At 41.0% G+C, this 24,577-nt stretch overlaps 2 protein-coding genes across 4 annotated transcripts in view; one reads left to right on the top strand and one right to left on the bottom strand.

The window, feature by feature from the left end:
* Positions 1 to 7,689: 7,689 nt before the first annotated feature.
* smyd4 (SET and MYND domain containing 4) lies at positions 7,690 to 14,447 on the bottom strand. The gene is made up of 10 exons (XM_070917946.1): positions 14,311 to 14,447; positions 13,779 to 13,923; positions 13,242 to 13,331; positions 10,994 to 12,020; positions 10,218 to 10,481; positions 9,591 to 9,787; positions 9,319 to 9,466; positions 9,098 to 9,214; positions 8,007 to 8,130; positions 7,690 to 7,839 (listed from the first exon to the last, which is right to left on the bottom strand). The coding sequence occupies exons 1-10, from the start codon at positions 14,445 to 14,447 to the stop codon at positions 7,716 to 7,718; spliced, it is 2,373 nt and encodes a 790-aa protein (XP_070774047.1). The 3' UTR covers positions 7,690 to 7,715.
* Positions 14,448 to 14,858: 411 nt separating this feature from the next.
* LOC139295161 (replication protein A 70 kDa DNA-binding subunit-like) overlaps positions 14,859 to 24,577 on the top strand; it is a 36,035-nt gene continuing 26,316 nt past the window's right edge. Inside the window, exons 1-7 of one of the 3 annotated variants that reach the window (XM_070917281.1) lie at positions 14,859 to 14,956; positions 15,485 to 15,532; positions 16,027 to 16,105; positions 16,299 to 16,407; positions 16,552 to 16,643; positions 16,735 to 16,833; positions 22,852 to 23,143. In XM_070917281.1, coding sequence (XP_070773382.1) covers positions 14,924 to 14,956; positions 15,485 to 15,532; positions 16,027 to 16,105; positions 16,299 to 16,407; positions 16,552 to 16,643; positions 16,735 to 16,833; positions 22,852 to 23,143 — 752 coding nt within the window. In that variant the 5' untranslated portion in view covers positions 14,859 to 14,923. Of the gene's footprint in view, positions 14,957 to 15,484; positions 15,533 to 16,026; positions 16,106 to 16,298; positions 16,408 to 16,551; positions 16,644 to 16,734; positions 16,834 to 22,848; positions 23,144 to 24,577 lie in introns of those variants that run through there. The other 2 variants (XM_070917280.1, XM_070917282.1) reach the window with 2 other exon arrangements.

Raw genomic sequence — 24,577 nt, 5'->3', positions numbered from 1 at the left:
GGTTACCTAATCGTTAATTACCAACACTAAACAAATAAAGGACTAGAATAGAGTCATACATACATTTGCATGCTGATTGTGGTCTAGCCAGCCTGACAATACTCCCTCAACCTCTTTCAATAAACTATGGCACTGTCAGGCATCCTGAAGGGGCAAAGTACAAGACAATATTTATGTTTGGCAGGGCCAGGCAATCACAGTAGTAGTACCCTCCATCCATCAGCATCTAGACTGCTCATCACTTCTACCCACAGTCAGGGTGAACTTTCCAGGGCCAACCGCTGCTGTTCTGCTCCGCACCCGAGGCAGCAGACGCTGTGGAGATGGACGTCTGGTGCTCTCGACATCTCATTTATTCAATAATTGATGTATTTGTAGCTGCTGAGAGATGTGCGATGTGAGATCTTTGTGTGGTCAAAGAAGTTTACCAAACGTTAGTTGCCACCAGAGAGTGGTGGAAATTAACTAAGTACATTAACTCAAGTACTAAGTACAATTTTGGGTATTTGGTTCTTTACTTGAATATTTCCATTCACTCCTACGTGATACTTCTACTCCACTAGATCTTAGGGGAAGTATTGTACTTTTTACTCCACTACATTTATTTGACAGTAACTGTAACTGTAAACTTAACTGTAACTGTCACTAAAGAGTAGTGTCTGGTGAGGGGATCTCAAAACCCAAAGTAGTTAGATTATGCAATATTTCACCAGAAGATTAGAGAAAAGTTCAGAATATGACTAACAATTTGTGCAGCCAAGCTGTTTGTGATCCTTTGGAGGGGCCCATACCCTAGGTTGGGAACCACTGGACTAAACAACCAAACTGTATGTAAAGTAGTTTACCTACCTGCTAAAACCTAACCTAGCCAAGCTAACCTAAAGCTAAACTAAACCTAAAGCCTAGCCTCACAATGCTTATGTTCCCTAAAGTCAGTCTTGGTGATCAAAACTTGCTACACATACTGGAAGGGCAAAGCCTGGTCAACAGTGTAACAACTACAGTTGATTGCCTGTGCATGTTGGTCACCATGCTCATAATCACAGAAAGCTTTGCAGTGCTTCTTCGCTGGACAAATGCAGCTAATGTTAGCCACCAACGTAAATTCACATATTGATGTAAAACCACGTCTTGCAGTGTATTTCATAAATAAAATCGACATATTACACACCTGTTTAGGAGGAAGAGGCCAATTCAGGATCGGTTTTGAATCCCTTCAAATCCTGCAGTTTTGACTTGTGTTTTCACCTATGCTCTATCAATGACCCTTTTAGCTTTTTTTTGTTCTTTGGTAAATTCTTCTTCTAGCTGCGAAACTTTCCTATATTTACGATATAGAAATAGCCAATCTTCTTGCTGATGGTCTCGTTTGCTTATGTGGGTCGAATAGAGGCATCAGCACTAAATAACACTGTTTCATAACCAGTTAAATACTCCCTGAAGTTGCTTTAAGTACATTTTGCTGATAACTTAAGTAGGTTTTTAAATGAATGAAGGGTTTATACTTTTACATCGTTGTGTTGGTATTTAGTTGAGTAAAAGATCTGAGTACTTCTCCCACCACTGTCACCAGATAATCAGCTGAGGACAGGTGCAGTTCCTTTTGGAAAAAAATAACCTCAAGCAGTTTTCTAGAGTTGACATAATGAGGAATAATAATGGGAACAGTTACTATATACTGTAATGAGAAAGGCAGTAGGGAGACCACTTATCAACAGAAGGACCAGCAAGCTTTATCCCTGCTGAAGTGTCCTTGAACACGACGCCAAATCCCTACCTGTTTTACAGCTGAAACTCCTTGTGAAGGGAGAAAGTGAAAAGAAAATTTCCCCACAATAAAGGATCACATTACATTACAGGGAGGGATAGCTGATGAAGGAGAAGCATGAGGGAAATGTCTTCATCATCAATCCACGTTTCACCACGGTGCTGAAAATACTTGTGCCATTACGGCTGAGAACAGAGCGGAACATTTGCAGACAAAAGGAGGCATGGATAGATAGACAAGGAGGAGGAAGAGATTATCTTACATTTATTATGGTGGAGCTTATTAAAAGGGGGACGTCATTATTTTTATCTGGAGAGTTGAGTGAGAGGGACCTATTCTTAGCTTTTACCCCAATGGCTCGACAAGATAGATCTACAGTTTTATGTGAGCCTGTTTTAGAACCCCAAACCGACCCTGCCAAACTACTGCTTCATCAAACACACACATACGAAATATGTCCTATTTATATTATCATTGGATTGTCAGGTGAATATACGTTTATGGCAGTTATGAAAAAAGAAATAAAAAGAGTTGCAGACCTTTTATTCGTCATTTCACATATTTAGTACCCCAGGCGGCAGAGGGGAATGCTGACGCCACAGAATATAAACTAAGTAAATAAATAAATTTCCCCAAGGGCAACTTTCTCCTCAATATTTTTTATTTGCTTTCTGAGGTTCGACGTATGTGGTCTGGGTTATTATTCCCTGGAGTGGGATGAATAATGTCAGCAATATTCAGCTTTCATATCTGGGAAGATCATAACAAGAGAGCAGACACTAGTCAGGGGATGGGAGAAAGCATTCCTCCATAGAGTTTGTCAACAACAACTCCTCTCCTTGTGGAAGATAATGTGATGACACTGAAACTATAATTATGCAAAATAAAAACTTCACTTTAGGATTTAAATGACAAGAACCAGCTGATATAAGAAAGGTCAGACTTAACTAAACTCATAAACACAGAAACAAGACTAAGAGTCTACAGCTTCGTGAGGCTGCACAGTGGCGCTTTGAGCTAAATGCTAACTTCAGCATGCTAACCAAACCATTGTCCTAACATGCTCACAATGACAATTGTAACATGTTGATGCTAAGCAGGATGCTAAACATAAAGTGAGGCTGAGGCTGATGGGAATGTCATTAGTTTTTCAGGTATTATTGATCATAATTGTCATTGACTCATATATTGGTCATAAACCAAAGTATTGTAACAGTTTGAATTTTTGGCCACCAAAGTTATTACAAATCATCCTGAGGGGAAAATGAATGTATGTGCGAAATTTAATGATAATCCATCCGACAGTTGTTGAGACATTTCACTTAAAACCACAAATGTCAACCTCATGTTGCCCCAAGAGAAAAAGTCAGGGGATCACCAAAGTCATTACGATACCTCCTCAGGGCACCATGAATATCTGCACAAAATTTCATGGCAATCCATCCAACAGTTGATTTCAGTCTGGTCCAAAGTGGTGGACCGACCCGCTGACCGCCATCCCCCTGAGCCATGCTGCTAGCATGGCTAAAAATGCTGAAGATTGGAGTGCCAATCAAAGGCTGTGGTTCCAGCGTTCCAGCAAGGTGAACAGACTGTTTTCAGAGAGTGATTGCCGGTGGGTCTGCCGGCCCAGCTGACCCTCACCTTGTCCAGTAGTGTACACGCCTCTCATACACACGTGCCAAATTTAGCAAGCCCCCCTCTACACAGCTGAAATTACACCAGCCCTCAAACACATAGATTGTGATTCTCATTCAACCCACAAGCCCTTTCTCTGTCTTTCCAATAATGATTTGGGTGTTGAAATTGAAGCCTGAAAGTGCAAACAAAAACTAATGAAGGTTTCTATTTTTGCTCACAACAGAAAATGAGAACAACCCAGTCCAAACTGTTTTAAATACGTCATTGTACTTTAACATTCAGTCTTGAGCGACTCTTATTTACTGTCAGCCATTTCCATATTAGTCGGTAATAACCTTGCCTGTGTGAGAGAGGGATGGGAATGAGCACCAGGCACATTACCATCGTCTGCATCATGTATCAGATGTCCTCTGCTGCGGAGAGGGGGCTGAAAGATAGAGCATAAGAGGAGATTGACTAAAGGAACAAATCCACTTAAAGGCAGATGCAGACATCGGAGAGCTTGAGGGGGTCGGAGCTCTCAGAGTGCAGAGTGAGGGGCTCATGTAACTATCAGGATGGGGGGGAAGGTGGCAAGAAGAGTTTTTTTTGTCCGATAAAGGTGAACATGAGACCCTCCAAAGGGGTCTGCATGGGAGAATTTGAAATGCAGGTTGATGGATAGGTGGTGAAAGGGAGGTCAATAGGACTGCTATGTGTAATATAAAAATAAATTATGATCACAAACAACAATAACAGCAACCCTAAACTGCTACATTTGTGAAAAGCTCAAAGGGGAACAGTTTCAGTATGACAGCATTGCTTGCCTTTTGGTTTTGGTTTCGGGTTGTCTTTTGGGTTGAGTGTGGTCGGAGCTTGATCTTTGCTCCAACACTCAGAAAGGCAAGTTAGAAACACAAACCAAAAGACAAGCAAAGTGACACTCCCCCAGTTTTACACATCAAGATCAGTTTACTAGACATGAGGAGTACCTGTGAAAGTACCTGTGAAAACAGTTGTATAATGTCGACTGATGCTCTAGAGGAGCTTTGTCAAGTCTGAGAGAGTAACCCGAGTGATGTCATCAGGGATATTATGGCTACACATTTTTGCCGGAAAGCCTGTGTTAGAAACTGGGAGCGCAGAGTTTGAAACATGTGGGCTTTTACCAGGCAAAGAGGGTCTGATAGAAAACCAAAACTTTGAGTTACATTGTGGGAAACTCCATCGTTTATGGAGTTTGACCCAAGTTAGGGACTAAAAGTCAAAATATCTCCGCCTCTGATTTTGCATGGCTCTGTGGTCGGTCGGTCAGTCCACCACTTTGATCCAGACTGAAATTTCTCATAACTATTAGTTGGTCTTTTCTTTCACTGTACCATTCCAGCGACACCTTCGCATTGAAGGTCGGAGTTCATCGTTATGGTTACAGCTGTGTGTATAATTCATGCAGTTGTAACGTTGATGACCGCGGCTTGCAGGAGACACTTTGAGTCAGGCCAACTCAGCTGTTAGTAACTCTGTCGGTCTGTGTTACAGATATTGACGCAGGCCTTGTTACAGAATACACACACGACAGCTTTTTGTTTGCGGTCTGGCCAATTTTGATTGCATTATGTATAGCAGGACATCTGATAAGCCTGAGATCACAGCCACTGGACATGGCCTCAAATGGCACTGGACAGTCAAATAGGGAACCTGTGATCTGATACCGGGGATGTCTGCAGGCTTATTCGTGCTGGCTGTGTCTCTCTTTCTTATGCTCCTTTTGCCTCCCTGCCTCACAATATGCAGTTTACTAGTGCTTTTCCTTTTGGACATGAGCTCACATTTTCTCCCTGAGCTCCTGACTGAAGCACACATGGCTTAGCTTACAAAAAAAGGAAGAACAAACAAACACAGAAAATAAACTCATGAATGAACAGTTTGTATGACTGAAGAGTGTAAAGACAAATACAACAATTGGAACCTGAGCTAATTGATAATATACTACTGTAGTAAAAAGAAAAAAACGTGGCCTTTTAAATAGTCTTTCATCAGTGTTTTTAGAGAGGAATATGACCAGATTTTAACATTCACATACTCTAGCTTTATTATCTCTAGGATCACTATGACATATGTTATAACACGCTCTACATTAGGAGATGTTAAGCTACATTAGCAGACATCACCTATTGTGTGCTGTATCACTTTATGTAAGCAATGTTATCTACGGCTCTACATTTGCAGATTACAAGCTGCATCAGTGACTCTTCCACTGTAAGAAGACATTATCAGACATGTCATGTTCACATTATGTTAATATACAATAGCTCATTAGAGGGCAAACTGTACAAAAAGGGACGTGCTCAGGATTTCATCAGAGGGATTTGACTGGAGTTACTATATCAAGTTCATTGGAATTAAAAAATGAATTGTGAGTGGCTACAGACTGTACATCAGCATGACTCAGTCAGCCGATCTATACCAAAGAAAGGATTTTGTAATAGAAAATACATGTTGGAGTTACTCTGACTGTATAGTATAGCATCCTGAAGTATGTTATTATTATTATTTTGTATAGTTTATATAGCTTTGTTTGGTCAAAAATACAAACATGAACATGGAGTGGTTTAACATTCATTCAAGCCAGCTAATCTTAGGTCATAGAAAATTGATTTTGAAGATACAGGTTTCTATTTGTCTCTTAGAAAATAAATCAACAACTATTTAGATAATTGATTAATCGTTCATTTTTCAAGCAAACATTGACAACGTTCGATAGTTCCAGGTTCTGAAATGTGTCTTACATTATAGTTAATTGATTATTTTGGAGTTTTGACCTGTTGGTTGAACAAAACGAGACACTTGATGTTGTCACCTTGGGCTCTAGGATATTGTGATGGGCATGTTTCACTGTTTTCTAATAATCCACAGATTAACAGATGACAAAAATAATTGTTAGCGGCATCCCTAATCTCAGTTTTCACTAGATGCCTTGGGTTTCAACAAAGACTTAATGACAGAGGACTGAAGGAATCCCTGTGATATTGTCTTTTTCTTTTGACTCAAGTTGACAGTTTCGTTCCAGCAGTTCATGAATGCCTTTACTTTATTTGGTCCTGGACCTGCGGTGATGATCAGCAGGAACCTGCCCGTGGGGCCTTTTGAGTTCCCCCGTTACGCGACTCCTCAGCTGATTTCACCAGCTGCCTCTCCAGTGAGCTTTTTGTCTTGACCTTGACTTTCTGTAAGCATGCATGTCCACATCTGTCAGATTGGCTGCCCTCCAGATACTGGTGATGTCTAACTGGCAGATGCCCCAGGAGTTCCAGCTGTGATCGAAATTTTATTGTCTTTGCTCAACAGGAGCTGTCCCTCATCTCTGAAAACTAATGATCCTCTACAGCAGAGCTCACGGTGATCGGACCCCTTATTGTCTAACTGTTCAGGTGGCCTTCCTCATCCACCAGTTACATAGAAGGTTACTGACTGATTACAAGTTGAGAGAGGGGGAAAAAACAAAAAAACAAAACGCTTTAATAGGACTCATGAAGACTCTTAAGTTGAAGGTATAAAGGTCTTGGAGGACATGAGGTGGGAACTGTAGGTTCAAGAGTCAGAGCTACATCTCGCTTTCCAGCCATCCAAGCATGAAATTGAATTTGTCAGTGGATAACTGCTGCCACCTAAAGGTCAGATGGCTACCTATATGTGTGCGTGTAGTAGATGAGGGTGTTTGCAGATTTTATAGAATGATTAACTTGCTACAGTGTAAACCATTTCTCGACCACAATCATGACAAACGCACACATTTACTTCAGTTTCATTTAGAGGAGTACATGCAACCTGGAAGCACCTGGTGGAGAAGTTGCTTCACACTGCAGGACTACCACTGAAGCATGAAATTGAAATTATTGATGGATACATTCTGACACCAAGAGGTCAGAGAGCCACTAGCAACTGCATGTCTACCTGTGGCCATTTGGAAGCTGCATACTCACATGTCCCGTCTAAAACTGTATATCAGTATAAAGGTACCTGCACACACACACACCCACCCACCCACCCACCCACCCACCCACCCACACACACACACACACACACACACACACACACACACACACACACACACACACACACACACACACACACACACACACACACACACACACACACACACACACACACACACACACACACACACACACACACACACACACACACAGTGCTTATAAACAGTAATATATACATTTCTTAATACATACAAAAGAGCACAAAACATTTCACAGATTTTAATCAGTTTAATCACATTGTAAAGTTTTCCGCTGTGTGTGTATAAGCGACACTACCCTCGTAGACAGTCCTCCATAGCTTGCAGCTCCTGTAGTTCATCACAGCGAGGGCCACAGTGAAGGCAGAGGAGTCGTCTGACCTTGGGGATGACAGAGAGGGCCGGGCCTCTGGCACCACTGGGAGAAGGACAGGAGGAAGACACAGAGCTGTTATTTCTACTAATAATGTCAAAATAAGAATAGTAGGACGTATGAGTACAGTTAGTACTAGTTGTACAGTTGCACACTTAACATCAGACAAAAAGCACGCCCTGAAAATGTCATTGTCTGTACCAGTTACTCACCCGTTGAAGTGTAGCTGAGCTAATTTGAAGAGTTGTCGACCCAATTCAATGCTGTTTTCTCCGTACTGGGAGCCAATAGCTACAGCGCTTCGCTCCAGATGGGAGGCTGCGTTGTTCCAGTCACCTACAGGAACAGCAGAAAAGAAACAAACGAGTAAGAGGACTGAACAATCATGACTAAGCAGAGCTAAAGGTCAGAATGAGTTATTTGACACCCCAGGGTTATTTGGTTTCTTGGCTTCAGCTACATATCTGAAATTAAACATGAGACTACTTAGCATTTCAGCTGAATATCACAACATGTGGCCAATCATCACTGTGCCTGTTCAGTAGCTGCTACTCTTCTATTGAATATCAAGTGTCAGGACATTTATTTCTGACCTAAAAATAAGCCTTCCATGGCCACAGTGTTGCTAGGGCCAATCATGTTTACATTTCTTATGTCTGCTGAAAAGCACATAAAGTTAATGCTGTTGCTTGATACTGTTTGTATATATGTGTGTGTTAGAGTATATGCCTGTTACTGAGAAACCACTTAACCCTTTGATGATTTTTTTTTTTTTAATTTTGAGTTGTGATATCTTGTTGAAAAATAATGGCTGATGCTGACTAAGCCTAATAGAATAATAGTCAGTAGAGAAGTCCAAAAATATAAATATATATATAAAAGTGCAGCTTTACCAATTGGTTGAAACTTCCATTAATGGTAGAAGTGGTATTGCTAACAATTTTAGTTTTTTTTTTATTTATTTATTTTTTATAAAAGGACAATATTGCCATGGAACACAAAGTTCTTATGTGGAATTAAAACAGGGCTTTTATTTCACTTCAGCGGAGACAAATCTATGCTGATTGATGGACATCCCTACTGTTTGGTAGAGATCCAGTTTTACCATTAATGGAAATGTGACACCTTTGGGTGGGGTTGTTAGCGAGGACCATTAACCCAGTTTTCATGAACAGAGCACAAACATGACCCGTCCAACTCTTCTAGTGAAGGTAACAGACGACACTCAGAACACCACATGAAACAGTAGAGGTGTATTAACCACATACCTAATATGCAAATACTCATTCGTTATCATTCTCACCCATTGTAGCACAGGCTCTGGCCGTGGCATCTGCCAGCTCCCCCTGTAGTGGGTGTGTCTCTGCAAGGATCAGTCCAGGCTGACACTGGGTCCTTCTCAACAGTCTCAGAGCCTCATCTGAAGAAGGGCCCGAGCAGAAAGATAACATGGAGATGTAACAAAGACCTTCTGAACAAATGACAGTGATACATTACTGTATCTGCATACTGTATCACAACCACCTGGCCTCTCTCTCTCCATGAGGTCCACAGCCTTCTCCAGGTCGACCCTGATCTCCTGCAGCCCGCGGCTCACTTCAGATGAAGACATATGATGACCACAGGATGACTGCGAACATATGAATCCTGTTCCTCTGTCCTCACTGCTTTTCTGAAAATCATATGAAGTGTCTCAAACCTCAAAGATGGAACTGTCAACAGTAGTGCTGTAAATCTTGAAAGACAAACTCATCAATAAGTAAAAATTAATCATGTACAAAAAAAAATCCACCTACTTTGAGAGATCCTTTACACTTCCCACACAGCAGTCCAGACTCGTGTGGACTGCCTCCCGACAACTGCTGTCTGCCCTCTGCACCCTCGTCCTCCTCCTGCTGCTGCAGGGTGCAGGCCTCACACTGACACAGGAAATAGTACTGTTCCTGCAGGAGACGCTGGCGTTCTTGGGTCGCCATCCTACTGCTGTGAGGACCTGAGGGAGGAAGGATAGGGGCTGATGATAGCACAACATCACAAGTTACAAAGGCACAAGATGAAAACTAACAACACAGAAAACTGGAAGCAATGACACACTTATTTCAGTAGAGAGTGCTTTAAATGCTGCATGAGGGCTGTGTGACAGATACAATGAAACACACTTTTAACCAGACACTCCAAAAAGTGATGATGTTTTAGTGATGACTATTGGTGCTGTCAGAGCATATTTACATGCGGAAATATGAAAATATAAACAAAGGTTCTCAGTTCATTTCACTAAAGCAGATCATACAATTTAGAAACTTTACTGGGATGCAGCCTTTAACATAAGGAAAAGATTACATTTAAGCTAGTATTACAAAATACCAAATAATACAGTCTCATATTATCAATATGATAGAGATACATTGGACATATTTTCTTACCATAGCAGTGCAGGATCTCTTGTCCTGGAGTGATAACTTTGGCTGCTCTGACAGTTGCAGTGACCCCGCGGGCTGGGCTTCTGTCCTCAGCTACACTCTCTGCAGACAGATCTGAAACCAGTTCAGAACCATCTGAACTGGTTCCAGTGCTGAACACCAGGCTGGTGTTGGGACAGCAGGAGTGATTCAGAAGACTAAGAGTTGGGAATATTGCCGTAGCAATGCGGATTTCCCGGCTGGATTGCACTGGCGAGTTTGCTGCTCCTGTGAGATGCAAGGACCGTAAAATAAAAAGGTCATTGTGCGACTCAGACACGTTCATGCAATTACTGAAAAAGCAATAATTCTTCTTTAGTGGATTTTACCACAGTTTAAGAGTGGATACAATTACAGTAGAGCTGAATCAATAAGTCAATCACCAGAAAATGAATCAACAACAATTTAAATCGCAGCATGTGCCTCAGAACTGCAACAATTTAGATTTTGCTTTTTAAGCAAAAATGCCCAAAATTCAGTGGTTCTAACTTCTCAAATGTCGTGACGTTGCAAAGTCATAACACTGCATGTCTTCCTCTGAAAATATTTGTTTGAGGGTTTTGAGGACCAACAGAAATTACTTTTATGCCTGTGTCATGCATATTTTTTTCCTACTGATTCACTGAAGCTCTGCATTGATGCAACACTGAGGATTAAGAGGTTAACACAGTTAGGATTCTTTTATTGTGACAAAACTTGAGGCAAGGTGATAACACTCGTGAAATCTGTGTGAGAGTCACCTGTATCTTGCAGCATGAGGATTGCCTGGGCGTTAAACCTCAGCTGCAGGATGTGCCTCAGAACTGCACTTCCCAGCAGCCAAAGCTCCGAGCTCCAACCTGCGATACCTCCCCCCTCCTCATCTGGCGATTGGTTGTTTGCCCCTGAGGGTCTGTTGAGATCCCAAGATGCAGGTGGCGGTCCGGCCTTGCTGAGCTTTAGATAGAGTGTTGCTGCGGTAACCGCACACAGGAAACGCAGCCCAGGGCTGTGGCGATTCAGGTGGTGCAGTAGGTGAAATACGCTCAGGTAAGAGTCTCCGTAGTATGAAGTAAAAGGATCGGGTGAATGACACAGACTGGAATCGCTGGACTCTCTGTTTAGACAGCTTGGGTCCGACTTAATGTGCTTGTCTTTGATTGGATCCCTGGCAATTTGGATGTTTTTTAACCCCGCCTTTAGTGTTACCCTCAGAGCGAGCTGTGACATCACACCCATCACCATCAGATCTGCTCCCAGCGGGCACTCCCAGCAATGATGTTCTTCCCAGGCGTCTCGCTGGCAGGAAATTGAACAGTATTGGCCGTAACTGCACCCCTCGCACGGCACAGGACACAGTGTTTCAGTCAAACACCTGTGACAGCGCCTGTGCTCCATTCCAAACAACAGTCCTTTCTCCGTCTCCTGCCTTCGTCCCTTCCTTTTCACCTCCTCCATCCCTGGTATAAGGACACAGCAGTATGGCCTGTCATTAAGGATCTCCTCCCCAGCTGCTATTCTCTCTGCAGCCACCAGGTGTCGACCTTTCTCCAGGCTGAAGCCAACAGACGTCTGACAACAAATCCGACGCGTGAGAGGTCCAATGGATGCATTTTTTACTCTGTCTGGACCTTCATAATTCTTTGAGGTGGGGTTGTGATGATCCTCTTTTACCTTTTGACCTACAGACAGGTGCTTGAGGCACTGTGTGCGACGGTCCACTAGTTTGTGTAAAAGATGAGAGGGATAGCCGTTCTTCAGAGCTCTGTCAATGTCATCAAGGGATTCCTGAAGAAAAAAAGTAACAGCAGAGTGTGAGCCACAACAAAAATACAAGATTGTGAGCAAAAAATAAAGCTTACTGACATTTTAATAACTTATTGTAGTCAGTATTTTAGCTTTAAGATGTTGAGTCGAGGACTGAGCACGGATGTAAACCTAAACCAGGAGATCCTGACCTGAGAAGGCTGAGAAAAGAATAATAAAGCCATTTCTGTAGGACAATAAACAGTGATTCTTTAACAAGTCCTAAGCTTCACTGACATTTTTAAAAATTAGTAACTGCAGGAGATGATGTTGAACAAAGGATGTGAAGTAGTCAAACTCTTGTTCTGGGTTGTAGGCAGACTGATGTTGTCCCAAAGACAGACTCAAACCACACAGGTTTCTTATGCTTTGGGTAACAAAGTAAGCAGGTTACAAGCTGTTACAACACTAGACTCAGCTGGTGCTTCAAAACCCATACCCAAGTTTTGAGAGTGAGCAATGGTCTTTGTGGCAGAAGTAGCGACAAGAGCTTAATTAAATGAGGTCTATTTAAACTTGAATAACTGATTATCGTGCACATTTCAGATTTCATCCGTAGAGTAATTTAGCCCTACACAAATACTAACAACAGCACCGAATTAGAAATAAATTAGCGAAACAAAGTTGAGTCAAATGTCCGATCAATTAAATGAGGCGTTATAAAAGATGAGCCCCTGGTTCCAGAGGTACATCTATAATGATCTCAGTGATTTGTCATGGGATCCTAGAAAATGTTTCTTCAGTGAAAATGGGCTAAATGCTAGGGATACATGTCCTCTGGATGAAGGCCTGACCACATGTCTGCAGACAGATTGGTGTCTGTCACCCAGTCATATATTACCAAGGTGGCCTGGTGAAGAATGCACTTTACTGTCAATGATGCATGTGAAAAGGTTGAATTTAATGATACAGCAGTTTTTCCATAAATCCTGCAGTGTCATCAAATCATCTGATACTGGTCTAATCAGCATGTGAGAGTACTGTTTGCATAAAATTAAAAAATGATGATAATTTTTCCCTGCAGGATTCTTGCAGTCAAGTGCTGTTCGAACTGATCACACAATGACAACGCAGTCTGCTAAACATCTACAGGCCCATTTTCAGTCCACAAATGAGAAGCAGAACTGGTTTAAACAGGTTTTAATGATGCCACAAGTACAACACTGACTCATTATTTAATTGCTGAAGATGGCGCCAACTCACCTGGTAGCGCTGCAGATGGTAAAGCGCAGCAGAGCGGTTGGCATAGCACAGAGACAGCTGCTCCGAACTTTGGGGAGCAAAACATGTGCCCTGTCATGACAAGAGACAAAGAAGCTGGATGTTGATGCATAATAATTAGGTCTGGGAGGGATGCCATGTTTAAATCATACAGCTTTATAATCTCAAAATATCAAACTTTTTATATTTACAGTGAATTTGATTTCTAACCAGTTTACGGAGATATTATTATATTTTTACAACTTTCATACATCTTTATCTGAGGAATACTGTTACTTTTGTGGTGCATCATAACTAATTTAAATATCATGTTCAGCAATCTTCTACTGATCCCATAACTAAAGAAAAATCTACTAAACAGTAAACACCAACCTAATGAGACAAAAAAAAAAAAAGATAAATTCATTCATAATCAAAAGCATTTTGAATGGAATGGTGGACTTTAACATAATCCAGTGTTTGACTGTCGTGGGTTGAAGTTTCTATTTGCTGGCTCACAGGGAGCATTATTTTCCCTACCTGTGAGTAGTGCAGAGCGGCTGCAGTGTAGTCTCTGTTCTTGAAGCTAGAGTTGCCCTTCTCCCTGCATTTGGCTGCTTGCTCTGTGTCCTTCTGTACAGAGTATCCTGCAGAGATTGACTGCACGAAGTCCAGATCATCTTGGCTATAAAACAGAAACCATTATATATTACAGAGAAACTTTCTCTATGATCAACAACTAAATCAGCGCCACTGTGTTCAACATGTACTCCAGCAGAGAGAAAGTTGGGGTTTATTGTTTATGGACCAGTTCCATGGAAACTTATGTTCACTTTGGCCCAGTCAATATAGTCTTTGCAGCAGTGAGACATGAGAAGAAAATGGGTTCAAGTGGTCCAATTAAAAACAAGGATATGTCCTCTAATGGTTGATCAAAACATTACATTTTAAACAGCTCATGACCCATTTATTTAGATAATAAACGGTGGTCTCAGATTGATCAGATAGAGGCTGGAAACCCACAAGCACTAAACTACAGAAGTAAGCTAAGTCAGCTAAGTCAGCTACTCACGTTGTCAGAGTTAGGCTATATTTAAAAACATCATCTATTTCAAGCAGGGATGTAAAATGTTCCTTTAGCTCGGGGTCGAGTCCAGTCCATTTCTGTGCGACATGATCTTGCCACTGGGGACACGGAAGATCCATCATGAACTACAACGGTACCACATGAGCACTGGAGGACAGTTTGGGGTTTGTTTAGAGTCCGCCTCACGCCAGCTCGCAGCAGTCAGACAACAATTGTTAAACTAGCATGGGTCTAAAGAAAGTTTCAACCAAAACCTTCACAATAAAATGCGTTCTGTCTAAATCTATTGCTGAATAAGGAAAATCAGAGGAATTTTATACTAATGCAACCCATTTAAACCCATTAAAGCCCATATACATAAGTCTAGGGTGGTGTAAGTTCTAAGTGGATCATTCTGATACTCGTGCAAGTGCTGGCTGGACTCCTTTATTTTGAAGGCAGAAATGTGTTACTTCCGGTGTTTGTGTTGCATGACGTAACTTTTTTGCAGATACGAAAATATCGTTTGCCTCACTTCTCTCGCGATAAATACATTTAAGTTAGTGACGCCTGAGAACAGCTAGTCTGCTGGCTTTGTGAACCCCTGTACCCAGGAGACATGAGTGTGAAACTCACCCAGGGGGCAGTTGAAGTAAGCATAAATATTAATATAACTGAATATCTGTTTATTATTTGTCTTGAGGCTGATATTTCGCAAAGTAGCACTACTAGCTGCAGCTGCTAGCACTCTGAGCTAACGAGATGTAGTGTCCCAGCTGCGTCAACAGTAGCATAAACAGTTCAAATTGCTGTTAGTAAAAAAAACAAGCTCAATTGTAAGTTTCTGTGTTTATGTGGTGAGAGGTAATGCAGGTTGGCCTTATGTATTCAAATATGAACGCAGAGCAAAGCATTAGTTATGTGGTGAGACTAAAAATCTTACCATTTGGCTAATTCTTATATAAAATATGTGGGGTCCAGAGAGTTGATGTCCCGTTCTGTTTCATCACAAATAACCTTAACGTTACCTTACCTGCTGGGGGCGGTACAAAATAATTGTCACTTCATTAATCTCCAATTAATGTTAGACTGTAACTTTGCATTAGCAGCATGGTAATGTGATGGGACAGGATGGGGACAGGCAGTAGATAATAACAAATCCATGTGTGTTATTGTCTAGGCCCTGTTCAATGGCTCAGAGGTGCACAATCCAGTGCTGCAGCTGCTGGTAAGTGAATTTAAGGAGTCCACTTGACCAACCTATTGTATTTCTACCAAGTGTGCGACATGGATACAATCCTCCATCACAGTATGTGTGACTTCTCAACGTTTGTGGATGTGGTCTTTTTATATCAGGGCTTCTGGTGGCCTGGTAGTTAAAACCCATACCATATACTGTTACCATTGTTGCCTGTCATTCCCCTCTCTCCCCCCCAATCTTCTGTCTTTATTTGTGCCATCACTATCAAATAAATAAAAGGCAAAATGACAAAAAAGAAAATGAAATATTAGTCTTAGAATTAAAATTAATGTGTGCTCATGTGGTGAAAGATGATTATATGAATGTTATTATTATTGTTAATGTTACATTATTATTTTCCGGTTGAATGAATTCTATTACAATGTCCTGTCCAGTTACTGTCCAGTATCATGATGATCATGAGACTTTAAACTTTTTTTGTTTTGCTTTTTAAAGTTCTTCCTTCCCTGTTTGTTTGTCAGAACATCCGTCAGATCAATAATAGCTCTGGTCCAACCAGGTTCCGGCTCATGATGAGTGACGGTCAGCACTCTTTGTCTTGTGAGTATCTTGCAGTAGCCAGAAAACTCTCAGACTCTGGGTTGGGTTTGCCAAGGTATACATTGGTAATATCATGAATTATAAAGTACAAATGTGGTGCTAAGAAAATTTGCAGCTCTGAATAAAATCAAGTACCAGTGATAGATACATCTGTTGAATCATTTTTGATGTGCATGAATATATGTGTATGTAGCCTTCCTGCTGGCCACACAGTTAAACAATCTGCCAGAAGACAACCTCCTGGTACCAAACTGTGTGTGTAAGGTGACGAAGACCATCACCAACACATTGTCAGATGGCAGGTATGTGCTTTTTACATTTTTGTTTCCTTCCTTCCTTCCTTCCTTCCTTCCTTCCTTCCTTCCTTTCTTCCTTCCTCCCTCTCCCTTCTTTTTATTTGTTTCTTGCTTGTAATCTCCTTTGCCCTTATTTTCACTTTTTCCCAGGCGTGTGGTGATAGTGATGGACATGGAGATATTGCAGTCTGCCGAGGAAATTGGAGGGAAGATTGGAAATCCCACTCCATACAATACAGATGGTATGGTTCTTTTTAAAATGCGCAAGCATCAAGTTAGAAACAATAATAAACAGCTTCTGCAGATCCCTTATGGTGTTTGCTCAACTTGCAGACAAGACACCATCTCCACAGAAGTCTGCCTCAAGTACCTCTGTCCCAGCATCCCCTTCATTTGCTGCAGTGCCTGGACCCTCATATAGAAACAACAGCAGTGAGTGTCATGTCAAAGATTTTGCATATGATTTCATGCTTCTGTTTATATAATTATCTTGTCCTCTCAGTCATTACACATAAATGATGTGGCAATTATTAATGCTATGATAATCATACTTCCTTTTATCAGTTTTTGTCAACCAGGACAAATCCAACAGAATCTCTGAAATATTCTCGCTTGTTGGTCCTTGTTTATCACTTGTCACTCACATGGCAGAAGTAGCTTTTCGTGTTGTTGACTTCTCATTCTCAGCAGCAGTAAATAAAGACAAATCTGATTAGTGGTGAGCAGTATCATATTCTGCAGCAAAGCGGTGATGCATTCTGAGCATTTTCTATCTGAGTTTTCCCAACTGGAGCACAAGGAGCAGCAAGCCTCCACTTGTCTTATGAACATTTTCTACAGCCAACAAATTGGATGACTTTAACTTGTATCTCTCAAGCACATGCTTATTAATTATTGCACTGACGTTCTAGATATAGCAAGAATATACAACAGCTAAACATTTGCGCTCCATGTACAAGTGAGCAGAAAGAGGCTGATGCAGAGTTTGGTATCAGTCTCTGGTCTGTGTTTTTTAAATCAGTAGCACACAGGCAGTATTGACACTTGTACCCACAGTAGTACACAGGCAGTATTGACACTTGTACCCAGGCCACTGCATGCAAGGCGGAGATGTCTGAATATATCATTTTTAAACACAACACAACAAAACAATGCGCCTAGAGGCCGTCAAGCTTCCTGTGCATGGATATTACATGTCATATAGATTAATACTACTTATTTGCTGAGCAGATTACAGCAATCAAATACCTCACGAATATAAACAAGTCCTAATTTGTTCATTAAGCAAAGTTAGACTTACTGAGCATTAGCGCTTTGCTCAACCTGAATACAGTTTTGTCGACTAGAAGTCACAGAATGTATTATTTATTCTGCAGTCATGCAGAAGGAAGTCTTGAAATGAAGTGCTTATAGAGGACCAAACCATGTTTCTGAATAATAATATGAAGTCAGGGAAGCGAGTAGGGATCTCAAGTAAGAACTAATTGAACATCATTTTGTAAAATGTTAGCTTCTCTGTTAGATGATAAATTATTATCTTTACTTTAAACAACCCTCTGCTTCTCAGGGTTCATTCTTTAGTCCCAGATCTCAGCATAACTGTTTTGTTGATTGTTTACACCAGTCATTATGAGGTGTACTGTAGTAAAAATTGAATGGTAGTTTCCCAATAACAGGACATTTTAGGAGTTGGTTAGGTTGTTGTGAGTTATTTTACGCTCGTCTCACCAACAGAGGGAGCCATGTACCTTTTGAGGGAAGGGTGCTGATGAATGATTTGCAGTCCTCTCACTGTTTTTTCTCCTTAATACCGTTGTTCTGAAGCCATAATTTGGGACCAGCAGAGTCTTTGTTGTTCAGTTTCCAATCTCATTTACCATACCACACTTAAACCAGCACTATGGACTGAAAAGTAAATCCTGGTTTTCATAACCTTTTGATATTCATAGCACTTCAGTGTTCAAAGGCTGTGTCTGGGCGTGGGTAAAGAACTAGATGAAACAGGATCATAAGGCACAGGGTGGTTTTCAACCAGTTGAAGGTAGCCACAGGAAGTGCCAAATTAATGGAAGACTGCAGTTCCTTCAGTTTAAGTGCCCTATTTTCATATCACATTGTCCACTTTGATCATATTTACTGCTCAGCTATCAGAGCAGGAAACTATCTAGTTGCCCACTGGCCACAGTGGCTGACGGAGTCCATAACTCTCACCTTTACTACCAACCAGATTTTTATAACAGAATAGGACCTCCCAATGATGGTTGGTTTTCTGCCAAAATGGCTGGTGCTGTGTATCATGCCTAAAGTAGCCTGTGTTTTATTGGATCTTCTTTTATTAGCTTAGCCTTTGTTTCACTCAGTTGCTTTATTCCTCCAACTGCTCTCAGCAACGACATTGATTTTGTTATGTGGCAGAAACATACCCAATAGTCCTCCTCAGTGGAGGATGTAGGCATGTGGGTGGATAATGAGTGCTTGGTATATATTGTGTGTTTGTGCATGTGTCGGTGTGTGTCTGTATGTGTGTGTTGTGACTGAGGGATCTTGTGTGGGCTGATGGCTCCTCCAGTTCATGGCTTCATGAATATTGTGTTGTGGACTGAATCCCCTTGTAGCGATGCACAGACGGAGGGAGAGAGAGAGAGAAAGTCAACTAATTTGAGTCAGCAAAGATGAGGCTCTGCATTAAGTAGTTCATCTTCTCCTTCCTCGTTGTATACTTTGAATCATGTTACCTCAGAGAGCCCGCCAGATACAGAAAACCTGCTGCTCTATTTAATTGTTCTGTTGATGAAATGGTTCTGCATTCCTCTTCAGAGCCAAAAAAAGCTTTATAAAAGTCAGCGTACTTTCTCCTACTAAATGTGGCTAAGTGTTTGATTACTTTTCAATATTTTGTAAATTGCATTTTCAGTACGTCGATAAACTTGTGTGCATTCACAAGATTGCTAAATGCCACAAATGAAGTGTTTCCAATGAGCTGTATGCGATGCAATGACTAGGGAGGCTGCTGTTTTATTTGAGGGTCTTGGTTCAAGCCTCTGTGAAGACTTCACAGTCCTTAAGCGACACACTGAATTCCTTTGTGCTTCCATTTGGCTAAGGTGGCTCCTTTCTTCCCTCACATGCGTCTCTTCCTCGTGTCTTAGCTTCTCCCAGCATGGATGAGAGACGGAAAGAAGAAGGAATTGTATTTACCAAACAGGACATTCTCGCTCACTCTAGCATCATTTTCACGAGACAGCTACGACTCATGATGCACAACAGAAATAAGTGAATTAGAGTTTTAAACAAATCACTTGATGCCTGATGACTGCTGCTCCTGTAGCGATTTTAGATCTATTGCTGCGTGAGAGCATGATTGAAATGACACAAATGGAAAAACAACTTATTATTGAAAGAATAGAACAGACAAGAGGGAGCACTAAATTAAAATCAATAATTTTTCCTTCCCATTTAGGCTCAGGCTGGATAGGACTAATAATAACCGCAACAGTGCAGCTGCTGTTTAGGACCAACATTTTTCCTGAATAAGCCAAGATACACTTGGAGAAGAAAAGTCTTTGGCTGGTGAAGAAAATGCAGTTTTTTTTAATGATTATTTCATGATTTACATTAAAAACACATCCGATATTTTCATTTGCTCACTCTACAGTATTGCAATCATGCAATGATATTAATATTACAATATTTCTGCTGTCTACATCAGTCCGTTCCTTTACTTTCCCATCAGATCAGCTGACCAATCCCTGAACAGATTCCGATTGAAACGGTGTTGCTGTCCGGTAAAAGACTTCCACATAGGATACCTGTGTATCTGTGTTCCTCTCTCCTCGCTCCTTGTCTTCTCAGAGGTGTATTTAAGGATTAGAACATCCTTGATGATGGCAGACCTTGATCAATTTCCAGGTCACGGGCCAGAGGACGGAGGAGCGAGGACGAGAGGAAGTATAATTAGCTGAATGGAAAGCAAACCCTATCAGCTCCAGGCATTCTGTTCTGTAGTGAACCCTGACCTCTGAGATCCTGAGTGGGAGGATGTGGTCAGAGTGCACTTTTCCTCTGGTGTCAGCAGAGTTTGAAGAGACCTTTTCAAATGTTTTAGGCCATTAATATTGTTTGATCATGCCCTGTAAGAAATCAGTCCCAAGTGACATACTGATCTCTTAATAAAAAACTCCATCAACATTTGAGTCATAATACTAATATTCTGAAAAAAGCAGTAGCTGTAGAGTCAAAGGTCATGACACAGTAGTCACAGGCGATTCTGTGTTACCATTTAAATATTCATCAGCAGCTATCCTTGAAATAGACTACCTTCAAACTGCTTCGCAGATGATATTTAAATTCCAAAAAGAGATCTACACTTGCTGAAGTGCAGTTAAAAAAAAAAATTCATTATTCATCACTAACCATTCTCTGCAGGTTTCCTTTGTCCTCACAACTCTTTCCCTCTCTTTCATAAACACACACACACACACACACACACACTTTTACACACTCGCTTTCTCATTCATTTTCTCTATTTACTGCTTTTTTTTGTCTATATATTTCTCTCTTCCTACGGTATCCTCACCACCAGGCCCTCCTCACAAACAGGGGCTGGTGAATACGTTACTGGCATACATATTAGGACTTTGTACTGATCTTAATCACAAAAAATGAGGAGCCTTGATGAACCTCCTTGCCCCTCTTTTTGCTCTGTTCTTCACCCCATCCCCACCTATCATATCCCCTTCTCTTCTTTTGCTATGAGCTCCTTTCCTCTACCACTCCATCCGGATAGCGTGTGTATGAATATTGATGTTAATTACCCCTCGCCTGAAAATAGCTGTTCAATCTGTGATTTCTCCAAAGAATTTGCTCATGACACACACACACACACACACACACACACACACACACACACACACACACACACACACACACACACACACGTCTGTGTGTGTAGAGGAGGGTATCATAGAGGTGAGTGTTTGTTGTGCTCCTGAACATAAGCTTAAATCAGGGGAGTGGTCTCTGTGGAATTGCGTCTTTTTATCCCTGACAATTCTTCCCTCAAATGCTGATACTCAATGTGGCAGATCATTCATGCCAAAATGAGGCATAAAATATATTTTGACAACAGCCAACTATCGAGCCTGAATCACTGCTGATGGGGCTGATGCTACTTTATTGTGGGAGGTGAGCTAACACCTTGTGATTCTGTGGGCTGGTCCAGCCTGTTCAAGTTTGCTGGCATTGTCATTTGTAAAAATAAAACATAAAAGCTGAACAGTTGTTTTACGGGAACTTCTTTAGTAGTTGTGCTGTTTTATTTGTATGTGAGATTTTATATTAGGTCTAAGCTGAGTAAGTACATACCTAACTATGGCAGAAATAATATCAACATGGTAATTCAATTCAACATAGGACAGCATACCATGTTATTAAAAGATTCTCAGCTTGATTAATTACACATTAGGCTTCAGGCGATGATCTAATAATATATGACAAATTCAGCCTTTAGTGGCCAGAGTACATATATAATTTTCTGTTATTTCCTATATTATATAATCATGTTTCCTTTTAAAATAAGCATAATACCCACTGAACTCAATGGCCATGATGCATGAATGTGGTTTAAGACTAGTATCTACAGATTTAAATTTTGTGTCTTGGCCACAAGACTGATATTTTGATTACTAATCCTAATTATTTTGTTTCCTATGACTGAAAGGCACAAGTGCAGTAATTATGAAATTAATAATTGATTGGCAGTCTTACCCAAGAACAAAAACACAGTTTCATTCATTGGCACAAACTGATGTTAACAGGGAATTGAGTAACTCTACAGAGATATCCGTGGGGAGAGTTTCACTTTCTCAGGCATTTTATCATTTTGGCAGCTGATGATCAGATAACTCGACCACCATGTTTTATAATATTTTGTCAGGTTGTTAAATTAAGTTTCTGCTGCCTAATGGCAAACTGATGGTTGCTGTACCAGTTATATATATCAGTATCCGTGAATGAATTTGTCTACATCAACTGCTGTTATTGGTAACTTTGCCATGTACTTACTGAGGTAATAAGTACCCTACAATGCAAGGAACTTTGGAATTCTATTTATGTCATAAATGTGTAGAAATAGACCTAATTCATCCAAACGTTAATTTAAAAGGGAACACATCAAAGTCTGTTTACAGGTCTTGAGGAGGACTATTGCATAGTTGTTTAAAGCCTTTTGTGACTTAAAACTTAAGTACTATATTAAATATTTGGTACACTGACCAGTACTCACACGCGACGCCAACATGTTGACAGTGCTTGTTTTGCTCGACCAACAGTCCAAAACCCCAAAATATTCAATTTACAATGAAATAAAACTGAGAAAAGCAGCAAATGTTTGGTGTTTTATCTTGTTAATTCGGAGTGCTCCTATAAGTATCTCACTTTGTTTCCCAGCAGCCCCTTCTCCTCCCCCAGGCCGTGGAAGAGGTTTTGTGGAAAAGTCGCCCATGAAGGCGTCGCCCATGAAGGCTTCACCCATGAAGGCTTCTCCCATGAAATTTTCACCCATGAAGGCTTCACCCATGAAGGCTTCTCCCATGAAATTTTCACCCATGAAGGCTTCACCCATGAAGGCTTCACCCATGAAGGCTTCTCCCATGAAATTTTCACCCATGAAGGCCACCAACACTTCTCCAGGTTCTTCAACAAAAGTGATTTCTATTGCTCACCTCAACCCCTACCAAAGCAAGTAAGTTCACGTGCGTGTGCTCATGTTTGCATGTGACTGCTTTCATGTATAGTATCTGTAAAAGAATTTTGACTTAAACTCTGTAGTGGATAGTTATAAAGCACTGAACCTGACTTACATGGATTTCCTCCCAAATTCCAGGCAAACTCTGTGCTGTATTCGTTTATGATTTCACTTTATGATTTTTTTCCCCCCTCTGCTCATTCATCAGTTAAACTATTTCCTCTCATCTCATGCTGCCATTTCTGAGTAGCACTTTGGGGCATGTTTGGAAATCTGTATAGCGGTGTATGTGTTTGTGCATGTGTGAGCATTCATTTTTTTCTCCATCAATGCGTGTAGCTATGTGGATTGGTGCCTGTGCATGTTAGCCAGCCCATCTGCATGGAAATGAAATGAAATGAGCGATATTGCCTCCGAAATGGACACTTTAATGGCAGGTACTGCTGGGTCTTTATGGTCCGCTGCTGAGGTTTTGATTCTGTTATTTGGCCTGGTGGGGATTTGGCCAGCCTCGTTTTTTCCCCCTCTTCCTTCCCTCTCACAATTTCTTTACCTCCTTCAGGGCTCCATTTTACTGCTGTTTTTTCGCTTCTTGCTTCTTATCGTTTAATTTGGCTTAAGTCTCTGTCTCTGACCTTAAAGTTGGCCACAAAAAGACAAGAGAACAGTATAGCAAGATGTAGTTGTCCAGATTGGAGTAAAGGTACCCTGTCAACTCTCTCTCCATGTTTGGGCTCTGATAACGTAGCCCTGTTTGAAATTGCAAGCTGTAAAGATAACTGTGCCTCTAGGTGTTGTAATAAACTGATGACTGTTCTAACTTTGAAGTTGGGGAGTACCTACAGTGAGTAAAACAGATGACTTCAGCAGCTGTTCTTCTATATATGGTTGCGTGAAATGAAAAGTGTGTGTGACACAAAGTGTTACATACAGTAGATTATATAGGGATGCTGTGTATGTGCACATGGTCTTTTATGGCCATTTGCATGGCTTTCTCATCCCCTTCTGCTGGTGTTAAGTAATAGCATCTAGAGCAGAATATAATTGGCTTTTGGCTGCCATAAACCTTGGTGTAGCAGTCTTATCCATACTGAGCAGGGAATGGGGTTCACTCTGGGCCAGCAGCTGCTCTCATGATAGGGGATTTAATTGCAGGCAAAGTTATGGTATGAATATCCTCCACTGCACAATTATCAACGCAGTCAAAAAGCTCACTGCTGCATAAACTGCCGAGCTTGGCTGGCTGTTGTTAAAAACAGAACAAGAAGCACATTTTAAATGCATCCAGGAGTTGGCAGATGTACAACACCTAGTTCACTCTTTGAAAAGAAAGTAGCTGGATGTTTTTTTTTTTCTTTCATGGAACTTTAAAAAGACTCAAAAGACACATCAAATTTCCTTGGGAATTGTTCTTTCGTGCAGTTGTGTTTC

The sequence above is a fragment of the Enoplosus armatus genome, chromosome 13, assembly GCF_043641665.1.
Source record: "Enoplosus armatus isolate fEnoArm2 chromosome 13, fEnoArm2.hap1, whole genome shotgun sequence".
Lineage (NCBI taxonomy): Eukaryota > Metazoa > Chordata > Actinopteri > Centrarchiformes > Enoplosidae > Enoplosus > Enoplosus armatus.
The sequence above is the reverse complement of the archived record's forward strand: the minus strand, read 5'-3'. Positions and strand labels throughout refer to the sequence as shown.

What these genes read in the sequence shown, in the direction of transcription:
- smyd4 (XM_070917946.1), bottom strand. Translation starts at nt 14,447, where the DNA reads ATGATGGATCTTCCGTGTCCCCAGTGGCAAGATCATGTCGCACAGAAA. An exon ending in TATAGCCTAACTCTGACAAC is followed by an intron (nt 13,924 to 14,310) that starts GTGAGTAGCTGA and finishes TCTGTTTTATAG; the next exon opens with CCAAGATGATCTGGACTTCG. An exon ending in CCGCTCTGCACTACTCACAG is followed by an intron (nt 13,332 to 13,778) that starts GTAGGGAAAATA and finishes TTGTCATGACAG; the next exon opens with GGCACATGTTTTGCTCCCCA.